Genomic DNA, 23,723 nt, shown 5'->3' on the forward strand with positions numbered 1-23,723 from the left:
AGACAACGATAAACAGCTGCCTCTGATTAGGAACCAATCTAGGCAACCATAAACATATAAATACCTAGATATACAAAAAGCCCTAGACAATGCAAAACTACACAAACCACCCTCGTCACACCCTGACCTAACCAAAATAATAAAGAAAACAAAGATAACTAAGGTCAGGGTGTGTGATGGTTGCTGATAATGGGCCTCTGTACGCCTATGTAGATATTCCATACAAAAATCTGCCATTTCCAGCTTCAATAGTCATTTACAACATTAACAATGTCTACACTGTATTTCTGATCAATTTGATGTTATTTTAATGAACCAAAAAAAGTGCTTTTCTTTCAAAAACAAGGACATTTTTTAAGTGACCCCAAACGTTTGAACAGTGGTATATATGCCAAACCACCAACCCCTCCTAACACTCTTTCAGTGGGAGACTGCCTGAGGCAACAGCCAGTGAGTAATAGATGTGCGCACAAACACACACACTGGTAACTACTGGTAAGCTCTGCCTTCATTGCTTAGTCCAGATGTCACAAATCTGCCCACGAATCTGCCTGTTGAGAGAGCAGCCTACCAGATGTCCAGTCAGTGTCATGAGATGGGGGTGTGGAAATGAGAAAAGGCAGGAATAAATGCTTTTGAAAGCAAAGCAAAACGGGGGAAAAAATTGAATGATTCTCACTGCATCAAAAAACAATTGCATTTGCAGCAAACTCACAGAGAAATACTTGTGTTTGGTAAAATAAAAAAATATGTAAAGTCTTGCTTGGAATGTTTGAGGGACAGTTCAGAGGGCGAAACGTTGACAACGACTTTCCAAACCACTCGTGAACATTCTAGAAGTTGGTTGTGGTCGTCATCAACATCTCACGAGAACTGATCGTCGGCCACATCATCGGGGTCACTGCAAAGGTTAGACTTGGCTACCACCGGTTGGTTGCCATGGTTACCATTGCTATCTCCGTTAACACTGGCATTGCCATGGCTGCTGGAGACAGCCTTTTTGAAGCTGTGGTGGCGATGGTTGGGAATGATGATCCTGGTGTTCACGCGGGAGAGGGTACACATGCTGCCCTGGTGACCGGATTGGTGGCGGGTGGTGTTGTTGCGCAGCTCCATCTCGTCATAGCTGGATACCCGGACGAACGGGCACCAATAGAACACCCGCTTGAAGCCCGCCCGGAACCTTTATCCAAACCACAACCCAAACCAGACAGATATACAATGAGTGCAAGGTCAGATATTTCACATTTGAGGGGTGGCTAATGAATTCTAAAGAAGGTACACTGGTAGTTTTCTCATCTGGTCTTATTTATCTAGCCAGTGGTTGCCTAGGTTGTGTTCGGTAGGCACAAAGAAGAACACATTTTTAAACTGAAAATCGAAATGAGTTATGGGTAAGGCTTAACTTCATTGTATGTTTTAGTGCCTACTGAACAACACTCAGGTGCTAGATCCTACCTGCTGTTGAGGCAGCAGTAGATGATGGGGTTGTACATGGTGGAGCTCATGGCCAGCCACAGCACTGACAGGTAGACCTGCTGGATGGACTTCCACCTCATCAGAGCCTTGTTGAGGCCCGTCGCAATGAAGTAGACGTGGTACGGCAGCCAGCAGAGGGTGAAAGTCACCACCACAATGATCATCATCTTCACCACCTGGGAGTTAGGAATGGGGATAGTAGGAGGATTGGAGGAATAGAGAGACAGGGAAGGAGGGGGAGACAGGGAGGTGGAGAAAGCAATGAGAAAAAGAGTAGAGAATAAGAAGAGAGAGAGAGGAAAAATAAAGTATATTGTCTTTATTCTGTGTAGCTTTGAGACTCTATCAAAAATCAACAGCTGGTCGGCCACCTCATGCCAGGTTTCACAGAGAGCCTGATTCTGAGATGGACAGAATGTGTGATGCTCAATATATTCTCACAAGCGTGGGCACCATGATTGATTCATCATCAGGTTGGCATTTTCATTCCGTCCTGGAAGCTACAGCAATTTAGGATATACTTTTTTCATCACGACAACCCCTTTCAAAAGAGCCATTCACACAACCTCAAAATATAATTGCTTCATTTGCACATAAATGGTCAGGACAACCATTGGTGGTCCAATGGTCCATACATTGGCGATGGTAGAGCCACAATAGAATTAGGTGCATTCTATAACCTGACAATCTAGAGCCATCACAAAGGAAGCAGCTCACTTCAAAGATCCTGTGAAATTCTTGAACTGATTGTGTCAATTAAAATCCTCCAAGAGCATTTCTAAACTTGAAATCAGATCTGCATTCGCAAAACGTTAGCACTTTGTTGCCTTGTATGGAGGAGTTCTGACAAATTTCATCTAATAGAATTTGACTTTTGTTTCTTTACACCAAATATCAAAGCTCAGACACGCCTGAACCATGCAAACTGCTCTTTGTCCATCTTGTCAGTGACAAAGATTTATGTCCACGTACAGTTGAACTCAGAGGTTTACATACACCTTATCCAAATATATTTAAACTCAGTTATTCACAATTCCTGACATTTAATCCTAGTAAAAATTCCCTGTTTTAGGTCCGTTAGGATCACCACTTTATTCTAAGAATGGGAAATGTCAGAATAATAGTGCACAGAGTGATTTATTTCAGCTTTTACTTCTTTTATCACATTTCCAGTGGGTCAGAAGTTTATATACACTCAAATAGTATTTGGTAGCATTGCCTTTAAATTGTTTAACTTGGGTTAAAGGTTTCGGGTAGCCTTCCACAAGCTTTCCACAATAAGTTGGGTGAATTTTGGCACATCCCTCCTGACAGAGCTGGTGTAACTTAGTCAGGTTTGTAGGCCTCGTTGCTCGCACACACTTTTTCAGTTCTGCCCACAAATGTTCTATAGGATTGAGGTCAGGGCTTTGTGATGGCTACTCCAATACCTTGACTTGGTTGTCCTTAGGCCATATTGCCACAACTTTGGAAGTATGCTTGGGATCATTGTCCATTTGGAAGACCCATTTGCGACCAAGCTTTAACTTCCTGACTGATGTCTTGAGATGCTGCTTCAATATATCCACATAATTTTCCTTCCCTCATCTATTTTGTGAAGTGCACCCGTCCCTCCTGTAGCAAAGCACCCCTACAACATGATGCTGCCACCCTCGTGATTCACAGTTGGGATGGTGTTTGTCAGCTTGCAAGCCTCCCACCTTTTCCTCCAAACATAACGATGGTCATTATGGCCAAACAGTTCTATTTTTGCTTCATCAGACCAGAAGACATTTCTCTAAAATGTATGATCTTTGTCCCCATGTGCAGTTGCAAACTGTAGTCTGGCTGTTTTATGGCGATTTTGGAGCAGTGGCTTCTTCCTTGTTGAGCGGCCTTTATGTCGATATAGGACTCGTTTTACTGTGGATATAGGTACTTTTGTACCTGTTTTCTTCAGCACCTTCAGAAGGTCCTTTGATGTTGTTCTGGGATTGATTTGCACTTTTCTCACCATAGTACGTTGATCTCCAGGAGACAGAACGTGTCTCCTTCCTGAGCAGAATGACGGCTGCGTGGTCCCATGGTGTTTATACTTGCAAACTATTGTTTGTACAGATGAACGTGGTACCTTCAGGCATTTGGAAATTGCTCCCAAGGATGAACCAGAATTGTGGAGGTCTACATTTTTTTTTCGGAGATCGTGGCTGATTTTCTTTGAGTTTCCCATGATGTCAAGCAAAGAGGCACTGAGTTTGAAGGTAGGCCTTGAAAGACATCCACAGGTACACCTCCAATTGACTCAAATTATGTCAATTAGCCTATCAGAAGCTTCTAATGCCATGACATAATTATCTATAATTTTCCAAGCTGTTAAAACTTCTTAGGGCTGAGATCCCGTTAACGGGATCGATATGACAACAGCCAGTGAAAGTGCATGGTGCCAAATTCAAAACAACAGAAATCTCATAATTAAAATTCCTCAAACATACAGGTATCTTATACCATTTTAAAGGTAATCTTGTTGTTAATCCCACCACAGTATCCAATTTCAAATAGGCTTTACAGCAAAAGCACCACTAACGATTTTATTAGGTCAGAGCAATATCACAGTAAAACACAGCCATTTTTCCAGCCAAAGAGTGGAGTCACAAAAATCAGAAATAGAGATAGAATTAATCACTAACCTTTGATGATCTTCATCAGATGACACTCATAGGACTTCATGTTACATAATACGTTTTGTTCGATAAAGTTCATAATTATATAAAAAAATCTCAGTATACATTGGCACGTTATGTTCAGTAGTTCCAAAAACATCTGGTGATTTTGTAGAGAGCCACATCAATTTACAGAAATACTCATTATAAATGTTGATGAAAATACAAGTGTTATCCATGGAAATATAGACAAACTTCTCCTTAATGCAACCGCTGTGTCAGATTTCAAAAAAGCTTCACGGAAAAAGCAAACCATGCAATAATCTGAGTACGGCGCTCAGAGAACCAACAAGCCAAAAAGATATCCGCCATATTGTGCAGTCAACAGAAGTCAGCAATAACATTATAAATATTCACTTACCTTTGATGATCTTCATCAGAATACACTCCCAGGAATCCCAGTTCCACAATAAATGTTTGATTTGTTCGATAATGTTCATCATTTATGTCCAAATAGCTACTTATGTTAGCGCGCTTGGTAAACAAATCAAAACTCACAAAGCGCGTTCACTAGTTGCAGACGAAATGTCAAAAGGTTCCGTTACAGTCCGTAGAAACATGTCAAACGATGTATAGAATCAATCTTTAGGATGTTTTTAACATAAAACTTCAATAATATTCCAACCGGAGAATTATTTTGTCTTCAGAAAAGTAAATGGAACGGGAGCTACCTCTCATGTGAATGCGCGTGACCAGCTCATGACTGCTGGCAGACTTCTGACTCATTCCCCTCTCATTCGGCCCCACTTCACAGTAGAAGCCTCAAACAAGTTTCTAAAGACGGTTGACATCCAGTGGAAGCCTTAGGAAGTGCAAGAGAACCAATATCCCACTCTGTCCTCAATAGCGGCTGAGTTGAAAATCAACCAACCTCAGATTTCCCACTTCCTGGTTGGATTTTTTCTCAGGTTTTTGCCTGCCATATGAGTTCTGTTATACTCACAGACATCATTCATACAGTAGAAACAGTAGAACAGTAGAAACGTCAGAGTGTTTTCTATCCAAATATACTACTAATATGCATATAGTGATTGTGATCTCCAATGACTGGTTAGTCTGTCAGTCAAACAGTCTGAGAATCTCCCTAAAGCCTTTCACATAGATTCTATTCTGTCATTTTGCTCTTTAGATTTAACCTACATTCACTAAACCTTTGAGATTCTCCATTGAGCATGCCTTTAAATCCAGCACTAGACTTAATCTGGGTCTGGGAAACAAAGCACTAACTGGTGGAAAAGTGTTTAGATACCGATATGACATCCAACAGAAATAGACATCCTAAAGACTTAAATTTAACTACAGTATGTCTCTGGGCTTGGTCATGTTTAACATATGATACACGAAAAATGCTAACATCAGGGATATTTACTTGCATTGGTTTTGGGCCAAGAATGCAAAATAAGTTAGCATTTGGAGATGGTGGCCAGACAAACAAAACCAGGATTGCTCTTTTTACCTTGTACATAGGCTGCTTACAGGGTAAGGAAACTAATATGTCACTTTGTTATTTGGCTGAACCATCCTTTTAACTCCCAAGTAGAACATTAATACAAATACAGCAGTACTTCAGCCCCATAAGGTCGGAATTGAATTACCCTTGATGTAGGAGCTCTGAAGTCAATCTCACTTTGGTGGAGAAGACTCACAGCTGGTGTTAAGCCCTTCATCACAGACTAAGGATAGTCATACAGAGAACAACAACAACGGCATCTGATGATGAATGATTTTGTCGTGATTGCAGTCTGTTGGGGCATACACAAACACAACTCCAAAAAAGGCAACAACAAAACAACATTTTACGACAACTGCTTGGGTTAAACAAGTTAGGCTAAATGAATGAATTAGAAGAAGGTGCTCTTTAGAGGGGTTCATAGTTCATGTTTTCATGTATGAAAACATTCCAAAGCACTCTTCGGATACGAAATCAGCATTTACATTCTTTAGCTTTTCTAAAGTGGTTTCACAGCTTTGACAACGGATCACATCGAAACGCGGGTCAAACTTTATTCATTAACTTCCAACATGAAAAGGATAATCAAGTGATCAATCAAGCTGTCAGTTGCCTTGTTTATGAACAATAACAATTAGGATCTTATAATGAAGGATCAACTAGCTCTACCTGCATTATCTTCTGGACGGTTAATAATGTGGCATAAAGCTTATGAAGCGGTGGCATCTCTTTGTATGTACAGTGTGTCTGGGACTCTGGGTCTAATGACGAGCAAACGGTGTCTGGTAGAATTCTCTCCGGAGCTACATAAAGCAGGAGAAAGGGTATCCATGACGCATGACACAGCAGGTCAGCAGGTATTTGACGTGAGAGCACTGGTGGTCTGCCCGAAGCCGTCACAGCATGGGTAAATTGAGCTTGGTGGGAACAGATCGCTGACCTCATGAACAACTACTTTTAAACTAACCGCCGAGTAGGACCTGGCGGTTTGACAATGGGTGACGTTCAGCCTAATGAACCTCTCTCAGCCCTCTTCTAGCTAAGGTTAAAAGGGTTTGGCAGGGAAGTTAATGGCAAATCCAGCAACAGGCTTATGAAAATGATCCAGACATTTAGCAGGCGCTTTTATCCTAAATTACTTCTAGTCTGTATTTTTAGCCCATTCAAACCCACTGAGTAATTGGAACGGTGTATAAGTGTGAGGTTAACTAACCCTCCATCCACTGCGTTGCTCAAACTAAATCAAATTAAATCAAGTTTATGTGAGATGCATTTCACACAAAAAACCATCAACACCACCAACAACAACAACAAAAACTATAAAACAAACCAGTTCTGAAATAAGAGCAAGTAACAACACCAAACATGTGCTGGTGCCCAGATCAAATGTCAGGCAGGATCACAGGGGTACATCCCTGGTTGAAACTGTAAATTATTATGGTTTCATGGCCTCAGCCATCTGTCCAAAACAAAGAACTAGGTGTGCTGATCCCCCCGTAATCTGAGTGTAATCCTCATGAATAAAACAATAACAACCCTGAAATATAGACTGGGTTTCCTCACAGGGTGTCCTTGAGTAATCCCATATCCCAATAATTCCCCTATCTAGTAGACGTGTCATATTGGCCACTGCCTTTCTTATAATCTGTGCTCCTGTAATGTTAAACCCACATCTGGCCTAATAGATGTTAGTCATACGGGTTCAAAATGACCTGAATCCTTATGGATAACTTTGGGGAGCAGGGTCCGTATGTATCAAGCATTTCAGAATAGAAGTGCTGATTTATGACCAGTTTAGCTTTTTAGATCACAAAATGAATGAGGTAACATGGACAGGGGAACCTGATCCAAGATCAGCACTCCAACTCTGACTCTGAGATGTTTAAGACATACGGCGCCTGGACTCCAAGCAGAGATGAATGAAGAGATAGACTGTGTCCAGTTCATAGAATGCATTTTCATCTCTAAAGAGGAGACGAATCTCTGTTGTTTCCCTGCGTAACGTTGGATTACCTGATGGGTAGCCATGATTGTGCCAGTTAAAGTGAATGGCTGAATCTACGGAATTCAATTTATGGTTGACGCGTTGGTTTACAAATGGAATACACATACTTTACCAATTGACCTTATGTGTATAATGGAGTTGTACTTTTGCGTTACCTTCCTCTTGGCTGTGAGCTGGCTGTGGTAGTTGTCTGATGCTTCCCCTGGGATCTCTCCTCCCCACAGCGTCACCCCCACAATGGTGTAGGTGATACCCATCACCACTAGGGGCAGCACATACACCAGAACCGTCACAATGATATGATACCTGTATGCCAGAGAAGAATAGATAGCTGTAAGAGGAAGGAAAAGCAGAGCATTCCTGTGAATGTAATGGAAAACATGGTAATTTAGCAAATTATAATTCATCTATTTCACATTCATATTAATTAGTCTAGTTTGCTCTCCTCCTTAACTAGTCTGCACTGGTTGTGACAGGGGAGCAGATACCTGATAAATAGATAGATTGATCTCGATCTATCTAACTAATCTCATTATCCTGTGTGTAGTAAATTCCCATACTCATACGGACTGACTTTCCAATTACCCAATCGCCACCCAGTTTTTCCTCCAGAAGCAGGACACTCACCCACCTTAACTTAACTCACCTGTATGCAATCAATGTGGCAACCTTTGAACTTTGAACAAACCTTCAGTTAATTCCAGTTTTTGTTGATACAAACAATTATTCAAGGATGTGTTTATTCAAAGTACACTGAACAAAAAATATATACTCAACAAGCAACAATTTAAAAGATTTTACTGAGTTACAGATCATACAGGGAAATCATTCAATTTAAATAAATTAATTAGGCCCTAATCTATGGATTGCACATGACTGGTAATACAGATATGCATCTGTTGGTGGCCACAGATACATGTATCTTTAAAAAACATTAGGGGCGTGGATCAGAAAACCAATCAGTATCTGGTGTGACCACCATTTGCCTCATGCAGCGTGACACATGTCCTTCGCATAGAGTTGGTCAGGCTGTTGATTGTGGCCTATGAAATGTTTTTCCGCTCTTCTTCAATGGCTTTGCGAAATTGCTAGATATTGGTGGGAACTGGGACACGCTCGTACATGTCAATCTAGAGCATCCCAAACGCTCAATGGGTGACATGTCTGGTGAGTATGCAGGCCATGGAAGAACTGGGAAATGTTCAGCTTCCAGGAATTGTTTACAGATCCTGCTGAATCATGAGGTGATTGATGGCAGCGGATGAATGACTCGACAATGGGCCTCAGGATCTTGTCTTGGTATCTCTGTGCATTCAAATTGCCATTGACAAAATGCAATTGTGTTTTGTCCGTAGCTTATGCCTGCCCATACTATAACCCAACCGCCACCATGGGGCACTCTGTTCACAACATTGACATCAGCAAACTGCTCCCCCACACGATGCCATACACTCTGTCTTCCATCTGCAGTTGAAACCGGATTCATGCGCGAAGAGAACACTTCTCCAGCGTGCCAGTGGCCATCGAAGGTGAGCATTTGCCCACTGAAGTCGGTTAGGACGCCACAGTCAGGTCAAGACCCTGGTGAGGATGACGAGCACGCAGATGAGCTTCCCTGAGACGGTTTCTGACAGTTTATGCAGAAATTCTTCCGTTTCATTAGCTGTCCAAGTGGCCGGTCTCAGATGATCCCACAGGTGAAGAAGACGGATGTGCAGGTCCTGGGCTGGCGTGGTTGCACATAGTCTGCGGTTCTGAGGCCGGTTGGATGTACTGCCAAATTCTCTAAAACGACGTTGGGCATACATACTGCCAAATTCTCTAAAATTATGTTGGGAGGTGGCTTATGATAGAGAAATTAACATTTAATTATCTGGCAACAGCTCTGGTGGACATTCCTGCAGTCAGCATGCCAATTATCGACTCTCTCAAAACTTGACACATCTGTGGCATTGTGCTGTGTGACAAAACTGCACATTTTAGAGTGGCATTTTATTGTCCTCAGCACAAGGTGCACCTGTGTAATGATCATGCTATTTAATCAGCTTATTGAGATGCCACGCCTGTCAGGTGGATGGATTATCTTGGCAAAGTAGAAGTTGTGACAAACAGGGATGGCGCCGGAGCGTGCCGGATGGGATGGCGGCCAAATTCTCGGCTCTTAACCAACCATGCTATTTTGTTTGTTTTTTCGCGTTGTTCATAACTTGTTTTGTACATAATGTTGCTGCTACCATCTCATATGACCGAAAAGAGCTTCTGCACATCAGAACTGCGATTACTCACCATAGATTAGATTTAGAGTTTTTATTCAATGAGTCAGACGGGAGGGATATACTACACACACCCAACCAGGCCCAAATCCCTGTCAATCACTGCAGAAGGAAACTGAGATTTCGCGGAAAAAGTTCAGGGTGCCTTGTGAGGATCAGGTGACGAGTGGCTAATCTTCCCTTGCCTTCCGTCCTGCTAGCTAACATTCAATCGCTGGAAAAACAATGGGACGAGCTGAAAGCACGTATATCCTACCAACGGGTCATTAAAACTATAATATCTTATGTTTCACTGAGTCGTGGCTGAACGATGACATTAAGAACATACAGCTGGCAGGTTATACACTCTATCGGCAGGATAGAACAGCAGCCTCTGGTAAGACACGGGGCGGGGGCCTATGCATATATGTAAACAACAGCTGGTGCACGATATCTAAGGATGTCTAGGTTTTGCTTGCCTGATTTAGTGTGGTCTACAGCTTATCATGAGATACTCTATCTACCTAGAGAGTTTTCATCTGTATTTTTCGTAGCTGTCTACATCCCACCACAGACCGATGCTGGCACAAAAACCACACTCAGTGAGCTGTATACAGCCATAAGCAAACAGGAAAATGCTCATCCAGAGGCGGCACCCCTAGTGACCAGGAACTTTAATGCAAAGAAACTTAAATCAGTTTTACCTAATTTCGATCAGCATGTTAAATGTGCAATCATAGGGAAAACATTTTTAGACCACATTTAATCCACACACAGAGATGCGTACAAAGCACTCCCTCGCACTTCATTTGGCAAATCTGACCATAATTCTATCCTCCTGCTTACAAGCAAAAATTGAAGCAGGAAGTAATAGTGACTAGCGATTATACAAATGTGGTCAGATGAAGCAGATGCTAAACTACAGGACTGTTTTGCTAGCACATACTGAATATGTTCCAGGATTCTTCCACATTGAGGAGTACACGATATCAGTCACTGGCTTTATCAATAAGTGCATGGAGGACGTAGTTCCCACAGTGACCGAACATACATACCCCAACCAGAAGCTATGGATTACAGGTTAAGGGCTTGTAAGTAAGCATTTCACTGTTGTATTTGGCGTATGTGACAAATTATTTTATTTGATTCTTATTTTTTTATATAAATAAGCATTTTGTGCATATGGAACATTACTGGGAACTTTTATTTCAGCTCATGAAACATTGGACAAACAGTTTACATGTTGCGTTTATATTTTTGCCCAGTAAAGGTTTGTGCTCCTTTATAGTTGTCACGACTTCTGCCGAAGTTGGTCCCTCTCCTTGTTCGGGCAGCGTTCAATGTCACCAGTTTTCCAGTCACCACCGATCCACGTTTCATTTTCCATTTGTTTTGTCTGCATTGTACACACCTGGTTTCCATTCCATAATTATTGTTTCCTATTTAACCCTCTGGTTTCCCCCTTGGTTTTGTGCGTGTTTGTTCATGTTACGTTGTCTCGTATATCTGAACTGGTATTTTGTCTCCTTCTTTGAATTTTGTTACGAGTAAAGTTACGGTATTTACTCATCTCTGTGTCCTGCGCCTAACTCCGCCTTACCTGCATTACCTAGACTCTTAACAATAGTGTAGCTTTGATTTGAGCCCATTTGATGTGTTTTTCTATGTGCCATTATTCATAGTATTATTTGTTGGTTTCTAAGTAGGTTTGTTTGTGTAGATGTTGATTATGTTACTTAGATCATTTTTCATATTGTAGTTACTATTGGGTTTTGAGTATATTTGGATGTATTTGCTTTTGACTAGTGCCTGCATAATTGGCCATGTTAATTGCCTTACAATGCTGTTCCTGGAGAGCTAGTTGTAACTAACCTGATTCATTTTATCAACCAGCTAATTATTAAAATCAGGTGCGCTAGATTAGGGTTGGAGCGAAAATCTACAGGACGGTAGCTCTCCAGGAATTAGGGAAAGAGCCCTGCCTTACATTGATATGTAAGGTGATTCTATTGTTGATTCCTAGAGAGAAGCATACTTATCCTAGCAACATTTTTTAATCTATTAAATAAATGGGGAATTAGCCCTTTTGAAGTGTATCTCCAACTCCCAGTGTTCTATTTGATACACCACCAAGGTAACCCAAACCACCAGCAGCAAGGTGAACACCTTATACAGTTTCATTACCAATCAACCCAATACTGTTTTCAGATCAGTGAAGATGAACAAGAGGAGGTGAGTCAAGGTAGCCACTTTAGACTATTGAGATGCACCCGGAGTGTCTCACTCACATGAAGGAGTCATCCGATGGCCGGGGCCAGGCCACGTAGCATATGGTCCGGCGGGGAAGGATACGGATGGTGGAGTTGAAGCAGAGGGGGAAGGCCAGCACCACGGCCAGCGCCCAGATACACACAATCACCACCTTGGTAGCTGTAGCTGACAGCCGTGGTTTCAGCGGGTGGATGATGGCCATGTACCTGCAGGGATGTCAAATCAAATGAAATCAATCTTTATTTAATAGCACATTTCAGACAAGAATGTGACGCAATGTGCTTCACAGGAAGAAAAAAAACATAAATAAAAAAACAATAAGTAGAAACAGAAATATTTACTACACAAACAAACATATGAGTATAAAAAACTAAAGAACAACAATTAAAACTGAAAGTCTAAAAAAGCACCCTTTTTTATTTTGACCTTTTATTTAACTAGGCAAGTCAGTTAAAGATCAAATTCTTATTTTCAATGACAGCCAAGGAACAGTGGGTTAACTGCCTTGTTCAGGAGCAGAACAACAGCATTGTACCTTGTCAGCTCAGGGGTTTGAACTTGCAACCTTCCGGTTACTTGTCCAATGCTCTTACCACTAGGCTACCCTGCCGCCCCTAAGGAAAAGCAAAACTAAAACAGTTGTGTTGTAAGATATATTTTAAATATGTCCACAGTTTCGGCTCCTCTCAGGTTGTCTGGCAGACATTTCCAGAGGCTGGGGTAGTAGTAACTGAAGACTGCCTCTCCATGCCTCTTGGTTCTAGGCTTTGGGATAGTTAAAAGGCCAGTGCCAGAGGACCTGAGGGACCTCCTGGGTACATAACTCAAAAGCATGTCTGACATGTATTGGGGTGCACAATTGTGGATTGATTTAAAAACCAATCGAATCTTAAAATGTGTTCTTAAACGCGTAGATAGCCAGCGCAGAGACTTTAAAACATGTGTAATGTGTGCTCTTTGTCTGGCCATGTTGCTGCAGTCTGCATGTTTTGCAGTTGGCCAATGGCCTTCTTGGGTAGACCAGACAGGAGAGCATTACAGTAGTAAAGCCTGCTGTAATAAAAGCATGGATGAGTCTCTCTGTATCAGCCTGAGATAGAAATGGCCGCAACTTGGCAATGTTCCTCAGGTGGTAAAAGCTATTTTGGTCACATTCCTAATGTGTGAATCGAAATTGAGTTCAGAATCTAAAATGACACCTATGTTTTTTAGCTAGTGTTTTATCTTATTTGACAGTGAATTAAAATTTTAATTAAATATATATAGATTCTGTGTGCATTGGCTCCAATTATAAGTGCCTCGGTCTTGTCTTGATTTAGCTGAAGGAAGTTGTGAGCCTTCCAAGTATTTAAATCACTAATACAGTCTAATAATTTATCTGTGGAGCTAAAAATGCTCTGGTGACACAGGAATGTGAAGTTGTGTATTGTTTGTGTAGTTGTGAAAATCAATGTTGTGCGTTCTGATAACAGTACTGAACCCAAAATCGAACCTTGTGAACCTTGTGGAACGTCACATAGGATATGACATTTGACTCTTGACTAGGTCCTAAACCAATTTAGAACTAGATGGAAGAGACCAACCCACCTCTGCAGTCTGTCCAAAAGGACAACATCATGCAGCACTTAAAACAAAGAGTACATGAGCTGTTCAGCATCTGTGTTGGCTCTAAGATCATTTAGCACTTTAACTTAGGCTGTCCCTGTGCTTTAGCGGACAAGACAACAATATTGGATTTTTTCAAAAATAATTAAGCTATTTAAAAAAACAATTTCTGGGAGGTTGGAGATTGGCCAAAAATTGCTAAGAGCTGGAGAATTTAGATTACATTTCTTCAGAAGGGGTTTCACCATGGCAGTTGTTAGTGGAGTGGGGAAATTGCCTGTGAAATAGGGAGTGATTATAAACCATATAAAATAACTCCATAGTGCCTTTGCGTGGTAAGCTAGGGCATGTACCATCACACTTCTCATCAGGTCTTGCTTGACTGATACCCAGCCTAATGTTTATTATCTTATCTCTGAAATATGCCACAAACTCATCACATTTAGATGTTAGGTTTATGGGGGTAGGATTTATCCGGCCATCAATGGTCGAGAATAGCACTAGCACTATTGAATTATTCTGATTATTAGTGATAAAGTTAGAGAAATAAGCCTGTCTAGCGTTTCTAATTGCCTTGTTATATATGCCAAGTTTCTCTCTCAGAATATCATAATGGACCTGCAACGTTGACTTTCTCCACTTCCGCTCTGCGTTTCTGCAATTTATCTTTAGTCTATTTGTTTCCTCACTCATCCAAGGAGCTCTCCATTTGGATGTGGCCTTTTCAACCTTACTGGAGCTATGGCATCAACGGTAGCCCTTAATTTGCTATTAAGGTAATCGACTAAATCATCACAAGAGGAAGGCAGAATAGGTGATGGTGTATTGTTCATACACTTAATAAAATCTGTAGCAACTTCAGAGCTAAGATAGCGTTTCTTAAAAATGCATTCAGTGTAACCTAGAGTTTGGCCGCAGTTAAAGGTGGGCCCAGTCACATGTTGGATAAAGTTCATAGAGCTCAAAAGATTAATCAATTCAATGGCCTTGGAGTCAGTGTCTTTGTCAACATGAATATTAAAATCGCCCAACACAATGATTTGTATCATAGTTCTCAAGAACAACAGTCAATTGTTCAGAGAAATCAGTCAAAAAAAAGTGGGGCAGTGCTTTGGTGGCCTAAACAGGGTTATAGCCAGCACTGGTGACTGACATTTAAACAGTATAGCATAATGAAATTATATGTCCTTACAGATGAGAGCATTTGTAAAAATGGAGGCTGCCCCCCCCCCCCCCAGCTGTAGTCCAGGGGGAGGCTTCAACAAGAGCGGCACTACAGTCTGAAGACTGCCATGTTTCAGTGAAAAAGATGCAATCAACTTTGCGCCCAGTAATGAGTGTGGGCCACCGCCACTGCCTCAACGTAACCAATAGAATAACAACCAAATTATTAACATTACAACCACGTTTTTCTCCAGTCTATCAGAATAGAAGACATGACAATTTGTATGAACTCACTAAAAGTCAAAATCACTACAGCAGGCTTCACGGTCCACCCCTCCTTCACCCGGTCCCAGCGGGATTCGCTCGCACTCCCGAGGGAGTATGATGGGAAGGCTGCCGGATGCCAGGGGTTACTACTGCAGCTGGAGCTCTAACTGGCGACCATCCACCCGGGTCCTTCGGGACGTGAGAGCGTGTCCACCCTCATCTCCTGCCTCTCAAGCAAAGCCCTGGAGTGGGCCAACGCCGTATGGAGTGAGGGAGACGCGGCGTTGGACCATTACGCAGAGTTCACCCGCCGCTTTCGGGCAGTTTTCGACCACCCACCTGAGGGTCGAGCGGCAGGTGAACGTCTGTTCCACCTGAGGCAGGGGACGAGGAGCGCGCAGGATTCCGCTTTGGACTTCCGGACCATAGCCAACAGCGCGGGGTGGAATGACAGGGCCCTGATCGATCACTACCGGTGAAGTCTGCGCGAGGAAGTCCGTCCGGAGTTGCCCTGCCGAGACACCACCCTCATGTTGGACCAGCTGGTGGACCTGTCCATCCGGCTGGACAAACTGCTGGCCACCCGTGGACATCCGGATCGGGGTCCGTCATTTCCATCCCCCAGCACCTCCGATCCGACACCCATGGAGCTGGGAGGTGTGGCCGTAGAGAGAAGCCTGCTGGTCGGTGTTGGGGGGGTTCCTCATCGACAGCGGGATTGTGCAATAACTCTCCTGGTAGACGCAGCACTTCCCAGGAGTCACGTGTATCCCCTGTCACAGGACGAGACGGCGGTTATGGAAACATATGTCTCCGAATCCCTGGGGCAGGGATACATTCGGCTCTCCACTTCACCTGCCTCCTCAAGTTTAGTTTTTGTGAAGAATAAGGATAGTGTGTGCTCGTGTATTGACTATCGAAGTCTCAATCAGATCACTGTGAGGTACAGCTACCCGCTGCCTCTCATCGCCAGTGCGATCGAGTCAATGCACGGGGCGCGCTTCTTTACAAATTGGATCTCAGGAGTGCTTACAACCTTGTGGGTATCCGGGAGGGGGACGATTGGAAGACGGCATTTGGTACCACCTCAGGGCACTATGAGTACCTCGTCATGCCGTATGGGTTGATGAATGCTCCATCAGTCTTCCAGGCCTTTGTTGACAAGATTTTCCGGGACCTGCATGGGCAGTGTGTAGTGGTGTTTATCGATGACATTCTGATATACTCCGCTACAGGCACCGAGCATGTGTCCCTGGTGTGCAGGGTGCTTGTTCGACTGTTGGAGAAATGTCTGTTCTTTCAACAGTCTGTCTCCTTCCTAGGGTACCGCATTTCCACTTCAAGGGTGGAGATGGAGAGTGACTGCATTTCAGCCGTGCATAATTGGTCGACTCCCACCACGGTAAAGGAAGTGCAGCGGTTTCTAGGGTTTGCCAACTATTACCGGAGGTTCATCCGAGGTTTTGGTCAAGTAGCAGCTCCCATTACCTCCCTGCTGAAGGGGAGACCGGTGTGACTGCAGTGGTTGGCTGAGGCGGACAGGGCTTTTGGTCACCTGAAGGCTCTGTTTACATCGGCACCCGTGCTGGCTCATCCGGATCCCTCTTTGTTGTTCATAGTGGAGGTGGACGCGTCCAAGGCTGGGATAGGAGCCGGGCGCCTGTACATTCTGTCTGCTGTCCGCGACCGTTTGATCTATTGGGCACACATGTCACCCTCCTCTGGTCACCCTGGCATTGGTCGGACAGTGTGTTGCCTTAGTGGGAAGTACTGGTGGCCCACCTTGGCCAAGTATGTGAGGGTTTGTTTATTCCTGCTCGGTGTGCGCCCAGTGCAAGGCTCCCAGGCACCTGCCCAGAGGGAAGTTACAACCCCTACCCCCACAACGGCCGTGGTCGCACCTGTCGGTGGACTTCCCGACGGAGTGTCCTCCCTCACAGGGCAACACCACAATCCTGGTTGTTGTGGATCGGTTTTCTAAGTCCTGCCGTCTCCTCCCTTTGCCCGGTCTCCCTACGCCCCTACAGACTGCGGAGGCCCTTGTTCACTCACGTCTTCCGGCACTACGGGGTGCCTGAGGACATCGTCTCTGATCAGGGTCCCCAGGTCACGTCCAGGGTCTGGAGAGCGTTCATGGAGCGTCTGGGGGTCTCGGTCAGCCTCACCTCAGGTTTTCACCCTGAGAGTAACGGGCAGGTGGAGAGAGTAAACCAGGATGTGGGTAGGTTTCTGCAGTCATATTGCCAGGACCAGCTGGGGGAGTGGGCTGCGTTCATCCCCTGGGCAGAGATGGCCCAAAACTCACTCTGCCACTCCTCCACTAACCTCTCTCCCTTCCAGTGCATACTGGGGTATCAGCCGGTTCTGGCACCTTGGCATCAGAGCCAGATCAAAGCTCCTGTGGTAGACAAATGGTTTAAGCGCTCGGAGGAGACCTGGGACGCCGCCCATGGCTGGAGCCGCGCGTCAAGGGGGGGTACTGTCACGAGTTCCGCCAAAGTTGGTCCCTCTCCTTGTTCGGGCGGAATTCAGCGGTCACCGATCCACTTATCTAGCCATCACCGATCCACTTTTGATTTTCCATTTGTTTTGTCTTTATCTTACACACCTGGTTTCAATTCCCCAATTACTTGTTCATTATTTAACCGTCTGTTCCCCCATGTTTGTTTGTGAGTAATTGTTTATTGTATTGGAGTCCGTATTTGTGGCCTTGTATTTATATGACGTGTATTGTTATATTATGGAGTAAAATTGCTTTCATTACTCATATCTGCTGTCCTGCGCCTGACTCATCTCACCAGCTACACAAAGACGCATTACAGGACTGGAGCACTACCAGACCCTGTCAGTCAGTCTCTAAAACAGTTCAAGAGGTCGAGAGGTCAGTCAGGGGGTGAAAGCAAAGATGGTGGATAAATGAAGAAAATGATTCAAGCCCTGTTTACCATTAAAAAACAGTTCTGGTCTACTTAAGGGGTGGCTCTCCCAAAGACACCAATGCGATGGCCTCCTGGGTCTGGTCTACTTAGTTCATTGACTGTATATGAACCAGAAAAAAAGGACCCAGTGAGGTGTCTCGCTTCCTCTTCCGTCTCTGGTGAAAGGTTATTAGGTCAAAGTTCAAAGGTCATGGTTGATTGGTATTTTGTTCCTCCATACACTGCTTACTTGAGAGGTTTGACTTTTTTATTTTGAGTTGCGCTTTTGCCCTGACTAAAGTTAACGCATACAATTTAGTATGCAGTACCCACTGGGCAAACACTGGCTGAATCAACGTCATTTCCAAATAATTTCTATGAAATTACATTGAACCAACGTGGAATAGACATTGAATGTACATCTGTACCCAGTGGGAAATGTCTTGTTGTACAACTGCATTTTTCCCAGAACGTGAATAAAACAAGCTCCTCTTGACAAAAGCCAGAGGGCAGGTTGAAATACTACAATGTCAAATCAAACAGTAAATAAAAGACCAATCTTCTCTGGAGCAGCCATCATAAGGATAGTGATGTGTGTGTCTGTGTCTGTGCCCAACTTCAGATTGCTTTCAGGTACTCAAAACAAAGGATGCCCCATGTGGCGCTAGTTATGATTGTTTGACTCTTCCCAGTATATCTTTAATTGGATTCAACAGTGCTGTTTGTTCGGTTTTCGGTAAACAAAGATTCCATTTCCCCAGAACTCACTGCTAGACTGTCAGCTTTCATCCTGTCCTTACCTTACCTTACCTTACCTTACCTTACCTTACCTTACCTTACCTGTCTGTCCCTCCCTCCCTCCCTCCCTCCCTCCCTCCCTCCCTCCCTCCCTCCCTCCCTCCCTCCCTCCCTGAGGGAATTCTGAAAAAATGGAATACTTTTTGCATTTCTGTCTTCTGTAATCTCTTCAGACATCTATCCAACACATGATACGTTGCTGAAATCCTCAGATGTTTCTGTAGAGGTGTGGGCAGAATGTTTAGACTTTTTAAACCTCTACAGGATCGGTGCCCCCCGCCATGGGGGTTAAGCTAGCGTAATGTGATTAGCATGAGGTTGTAAGTAACATGACCATTCCTGGACATAAACATACAGTTGAAGTCGGAAGTTTACATACACTTAGGTTGGAGTCATTAAAACTCATTCTTCAACCACTCCACAAATTTCTTGTTAACAAACTATAAGTTTGGCAAGTCGGTTAGGACATCTACTTTGTGCATGACACAAGTCATTTTTCCAACAATTGTTTACAGACAGATAATTTCATTTATAACTCACTGTATCACAATTCCAGTGGGCCAGAAGTTTACATAAACTAAGTTGACTGTGACTTTAAACAGCTTGGAAAACCCCATTAATAAATCAATTAGGCACATTTGGGCAGTCTTATACAGCATTTTGAACAGATATGTTCAATGGTTCATTGGATCAGTCAAAAACTTTGCACATACACTGCGGCCATTTAGTGGGCAGAATCTAAATTGCACCTGGGATGGAATAATACATGGACTTTCTCTGGCATTTCAAAGATGATGATACAAAAAAACAACAACAAAAAAACATTTTTTCTATGTATTATCTTTTACCAGATCTAATGTGTTATATTCTCCTATATTAATTTCACATTTCCACAAACTTCAAAGTGTCTCCTTTCAAATGGTATCAATAATATGCATATCCTTGCGTCAGGTCCTGAGCTACAGGCGGTTAGATTTGGGTATGTCATTTTAGGAAAACATTTAAAAAAAAAGGTTTGGATCCTTAAACAAAAAATCCATGCCTAATCCGCCTATAGCGATTGGCAAACACTGGCCACACGTTCTGCAAGATTGTCTATTGAACCATTAAAAGTACATGCTGCCTACATTCCACACTTCTATGCAAAAGACAAATTGTTGTTCAATATTTTGTTTATCAATACATGATTGTGTTTCTATCTCCTGCCTTGGTATAGGCTCTGAGATTAAAATGTATATGTTGTGCTCCTATCGCACAGCCATACTAAAGCCTACCGTTACTCTCATAGGCTACCGGTCTATTTACTTTTGCGCATGGTTGGCTATTAAATGAGCGACGGATAAATGGTAGCCTAATATTTTCTTGTATAGAGGGAATAAACCAGTTATGTCAGAAAAGTAGAGATTTAGGCCTATGTAATTAAAGTAAATATAGGCTATTAGGCGAGATGCTGCTATGTCATCTTCTTACCAAAGCCAAATGCATCTGTTTTATATAGGCCTACGTTTTAATGTTTTTTATTAGCCTACCATTAATTATTATAATTTCCGTGCATCAAACACCTCCATTTCCCCCAAAATAACAATATTTGTTTGCAATACAGTTGATCAACCAACATAAGTTCTGAGTATGCATAGTCTTAGACACCTTGCCATCAAGTTCAAAATGGATAAATACAAACTTTGGTAGGAAAACTGGCACAGCAGGGTAAATCAAGTGTGTGCTTGTGTGTGTACACACTTGCTTGCCTGTTTGCATGTGTATGCACATGTGCGTGTGTGTATGTGGGGCCGCTTGCTCGCTCGTGTGTGTCTGTGTGTTGGTGCGAGTATAGCTTTCATATAAGCACTCTTGGCACTTAAAGACATTATTTCACTGCAGGTACTCCATTTTTAATGATTTAATCAGCACTTCCCTCCATAATGATAGGTTGTCTGCACAGTGGAGCTCATTAGAAGTAATCTGGATCTTTTATATACCAACTGAGTAATGAAATGCTTGATCAAATCCTGAACAACCTCAATTGTTTTCTCATTTTGTCTGCCTTCCAAATGGCACCCTATTCCTTTTATTGTGCAGTACTTTTGCCCAGCACTCATAGAGATCAAAAGTGGTGAAATCAAATAGGGAAAGGGGTGCCATTTGGGATGCACATTGTGTTGCCGGATCTTTATTGGTTAGATTAGTGCATTAAAAGCTACATTCTTACATTCTCATTTTGACAGAATGTAAGGAGAGGGTTGGTTTCCCGTGTGTGTGTGTGTGTGTGTGTGTGTGTGTGTGTGTGTGTGTGTGTGTGTGTGTGTGTGTGTGTGTGTGTGTGTGTGTGTGTGTGTGTGTTAATAACCTGTATGCATACATAGCATGCATAACAGGCTACTATGATGATGTATGAAAATGATGGCATCTGAGCAACATCAGGGTACCTTGTTATACCGTTAGGCCTACCTTTTTCTTATTTAATTTAAGGGGTTTGAATATAGAATCTGTACATTAGGCTATTATTCATGAAACCGGCCTAGTATTAAATAATTAATAATACATTGTCACATTTAATATGTAATAAAATGTTAGAGATTGATGTTGATGTCTCCAGAGCTCACCTGTCGACTGCGATTGCGCACATTGAATATATGCTTGAAAACACTGCTGTGACAGGGAAAAAGTTGTGGAACTTGCAGTATGATTCTCCAAAGTACCAATTGCCGTGAGCAGCGTATATGAAATTAATCAACGTGTTGAACGCGGCCATTAAGGCGTCAGAGAAAGCCAAGTTGAGTAAAAAGTAGTTTGTCACGGTTCGCATCCTCTTGTGCGCTAATACGATCCAAATCACTATCAGGTTCCCAAAAACCGCTACGGCGAGCACAAGGCTGTACGCGACCGACCATAGCACGATGCGCCAAGCCGGTTGTACGAACTGATTTGTAAAGGTCCTAGTTGTGTTTGATCCGTTGTTTGCCGCAGCCATTCCTCTAGTCTCCCTGACGAGATTTACTTGGATTCAATGCCTGGAGGTGGCATCAGTTGTATTGGCACACAACTCCGCAGCGCACCAAGACGCGCAAATGCTCTGCTCAATATGGTCACGTTGTCCCTCTTCATTTATGATGCTGTTCCCGTCAATACAGGGCCAACGCGTTTGGGAGACAGTCGTAACAAAATGTCCAGTGACAACTCCAATAAATAACTGACACTTGAGGAGCGCGGAACTTCTGACCCACAGGATAGGCTACTACTTAAATAGGCGACCGATTATATTCGAACAGTTCTTCTTTCTAATAGCATCCTCAGTCATTCACTTGAATGCATCCGAATGCAACTGCGCAACACTTTGAAAACGGTAGATCCTTCAGCTACGCTTCCATACAAATAAGACATAAACATATGGCAAGCATGGAATTTGATGGCGAGTCAGTTAGAAATGCCTTACATTATCCTGATAAACGACATACATGCATCAGGAACTGATGAAAGGTCTGCCGCATCTGTCGCCTCCATTGACTGAGTCATTAATTTCACTCTTGGGACATCTCCGTGATCAATGCTACTTTGTCATTGTCACTGCAAGTATTGAAGATACAAGTTAATTGACTAAGTTTATTAAACAGTCATATTTGACAAAGGTGTAAAGTATCTCCAAAATGTGTAGTTTTTACCCTAAATAACTCTTAATTTCCGAGATCGATTTTCAATAGATGGATCTGCCAAGGCCTTTCCACCTAAATGAATTCAGTTCCCAATTGGCTTATGTCAACCTTTTCGCGATGGACTGCCTCTATGATCCTAATGCACTCACTCAAAACAATCAATCAAACTTTCAGGGTACCAAACCAAGATGTGTTTTTGAGGCTTTAGCTTTGCAGATCTTGCTCCATTGTGACTGATCAACTTGTATCTCAAAACGAAAGTCACATTATCCAAAAACTACACAGCCCCCCTCTGTATTCAACAGCATCCAAACCACCGAGCATCCTCATTTGTGTCACCTAAACAGTATGGAAAGGACAGATAGGCTTCATCCCAAACGACACCCTATTCCCATTATAGTGCATTACTTTGGGGTCTCTGGTCAAAAGTGGTGCACTATATAGGGAATAGGGTGGTATTTGGTACACACTCAGGGGCAAGTGGGGAAGTGCCTTTGATCCACTGATCTACATGCTCAGTATCAAAGTATAAAATATGACGCCACACCGATGTTAAGACATTAATGTACATGACCACAGGTGTTCACTGCTGAGGGAGTCGGGCCAATTAGATTCCTCTCTCCCCTTCTCCTGGTGGGTTCCCCTAGCAATTATGCACAATTACACCTGATGGGTTCCCTTGGCAATTAGGCAGGATTACACCTGATGGATTCCCTTAGCAATTATGCACGATTACACCTGATGGGTTCCCCTGGCAATTAGGCAGGATTACACCTGATGTGCCCCTTTTAATGAGTCATTTAACAGTCTACGCCCCTTCCTAGCTGGATTACGTATGGGGAGCTTTAAGGGCCATCTTCTGGTGGTGTGGGAATAGTGGGGGTGACTTACACACACACGCACGCACACACACACACACACACACACACACACACACACACACACACACACACACACACACACACACACACACACACACACACACACACACACACACAGGTGTTTGGCCTGGTATGGTTCCCAATCCGAGGCAGCTGTCAATTGTTGTCTCTGATTGAGAACCATACTTAGGCAGCCTGTTTTCCCACTATGGGTGGTGGGTAGTTGTTTCCTGTTTTGTGTTGTGTCACCTTTCAGGACTGTTTCGATTTTTTGTTGTTTCACT

At 43.1% G+C, this 23,723-nt stretch overlaps 1 protein-coding gene across 1 annotated transcript; it reads right to left on the minus strand.

Moving 5' to 3' along the window:
• Positions 1-1,454: 1,454 nt before the first annotated feature.
• On the minus strand, positions 1,455-21,879 carry LOC135507322 (neuromedin-K receptor-like). Its single transcript, XM_064926886.1, has 4 exons — positions 21,512-21,879; positions 12,174-12,362; positions 7,789-7,939; positions 1,455-1,655 (listed from the first exon to the last, which is right to left on the minus strand). Exons 1-4 carry the CDS (start codon positions 21,877-21,879, stop codon positions 1,455-1,457), a joined length of 909 nt encoding a protein of 302 aa, XP_064782958.1.
• Positions 21,880-23,723: the final 1,844 nt, after the last annotated feature.

This window comes from Oncorhynchus masou, chromosome 21 (genome assembly GCF_036934945.1).
Source record: "Oncorhynchus masou masou isolate Uvic2021 chromosome 21, UVic_Omas_1.1, whole genome shotgun sequence".
NCBI lineage: Eukaryota > Metazoa > Chordata > Actinopteri > Salmoniformes > Salmonidae > Oncorhynchus > Oncorhynchus masou.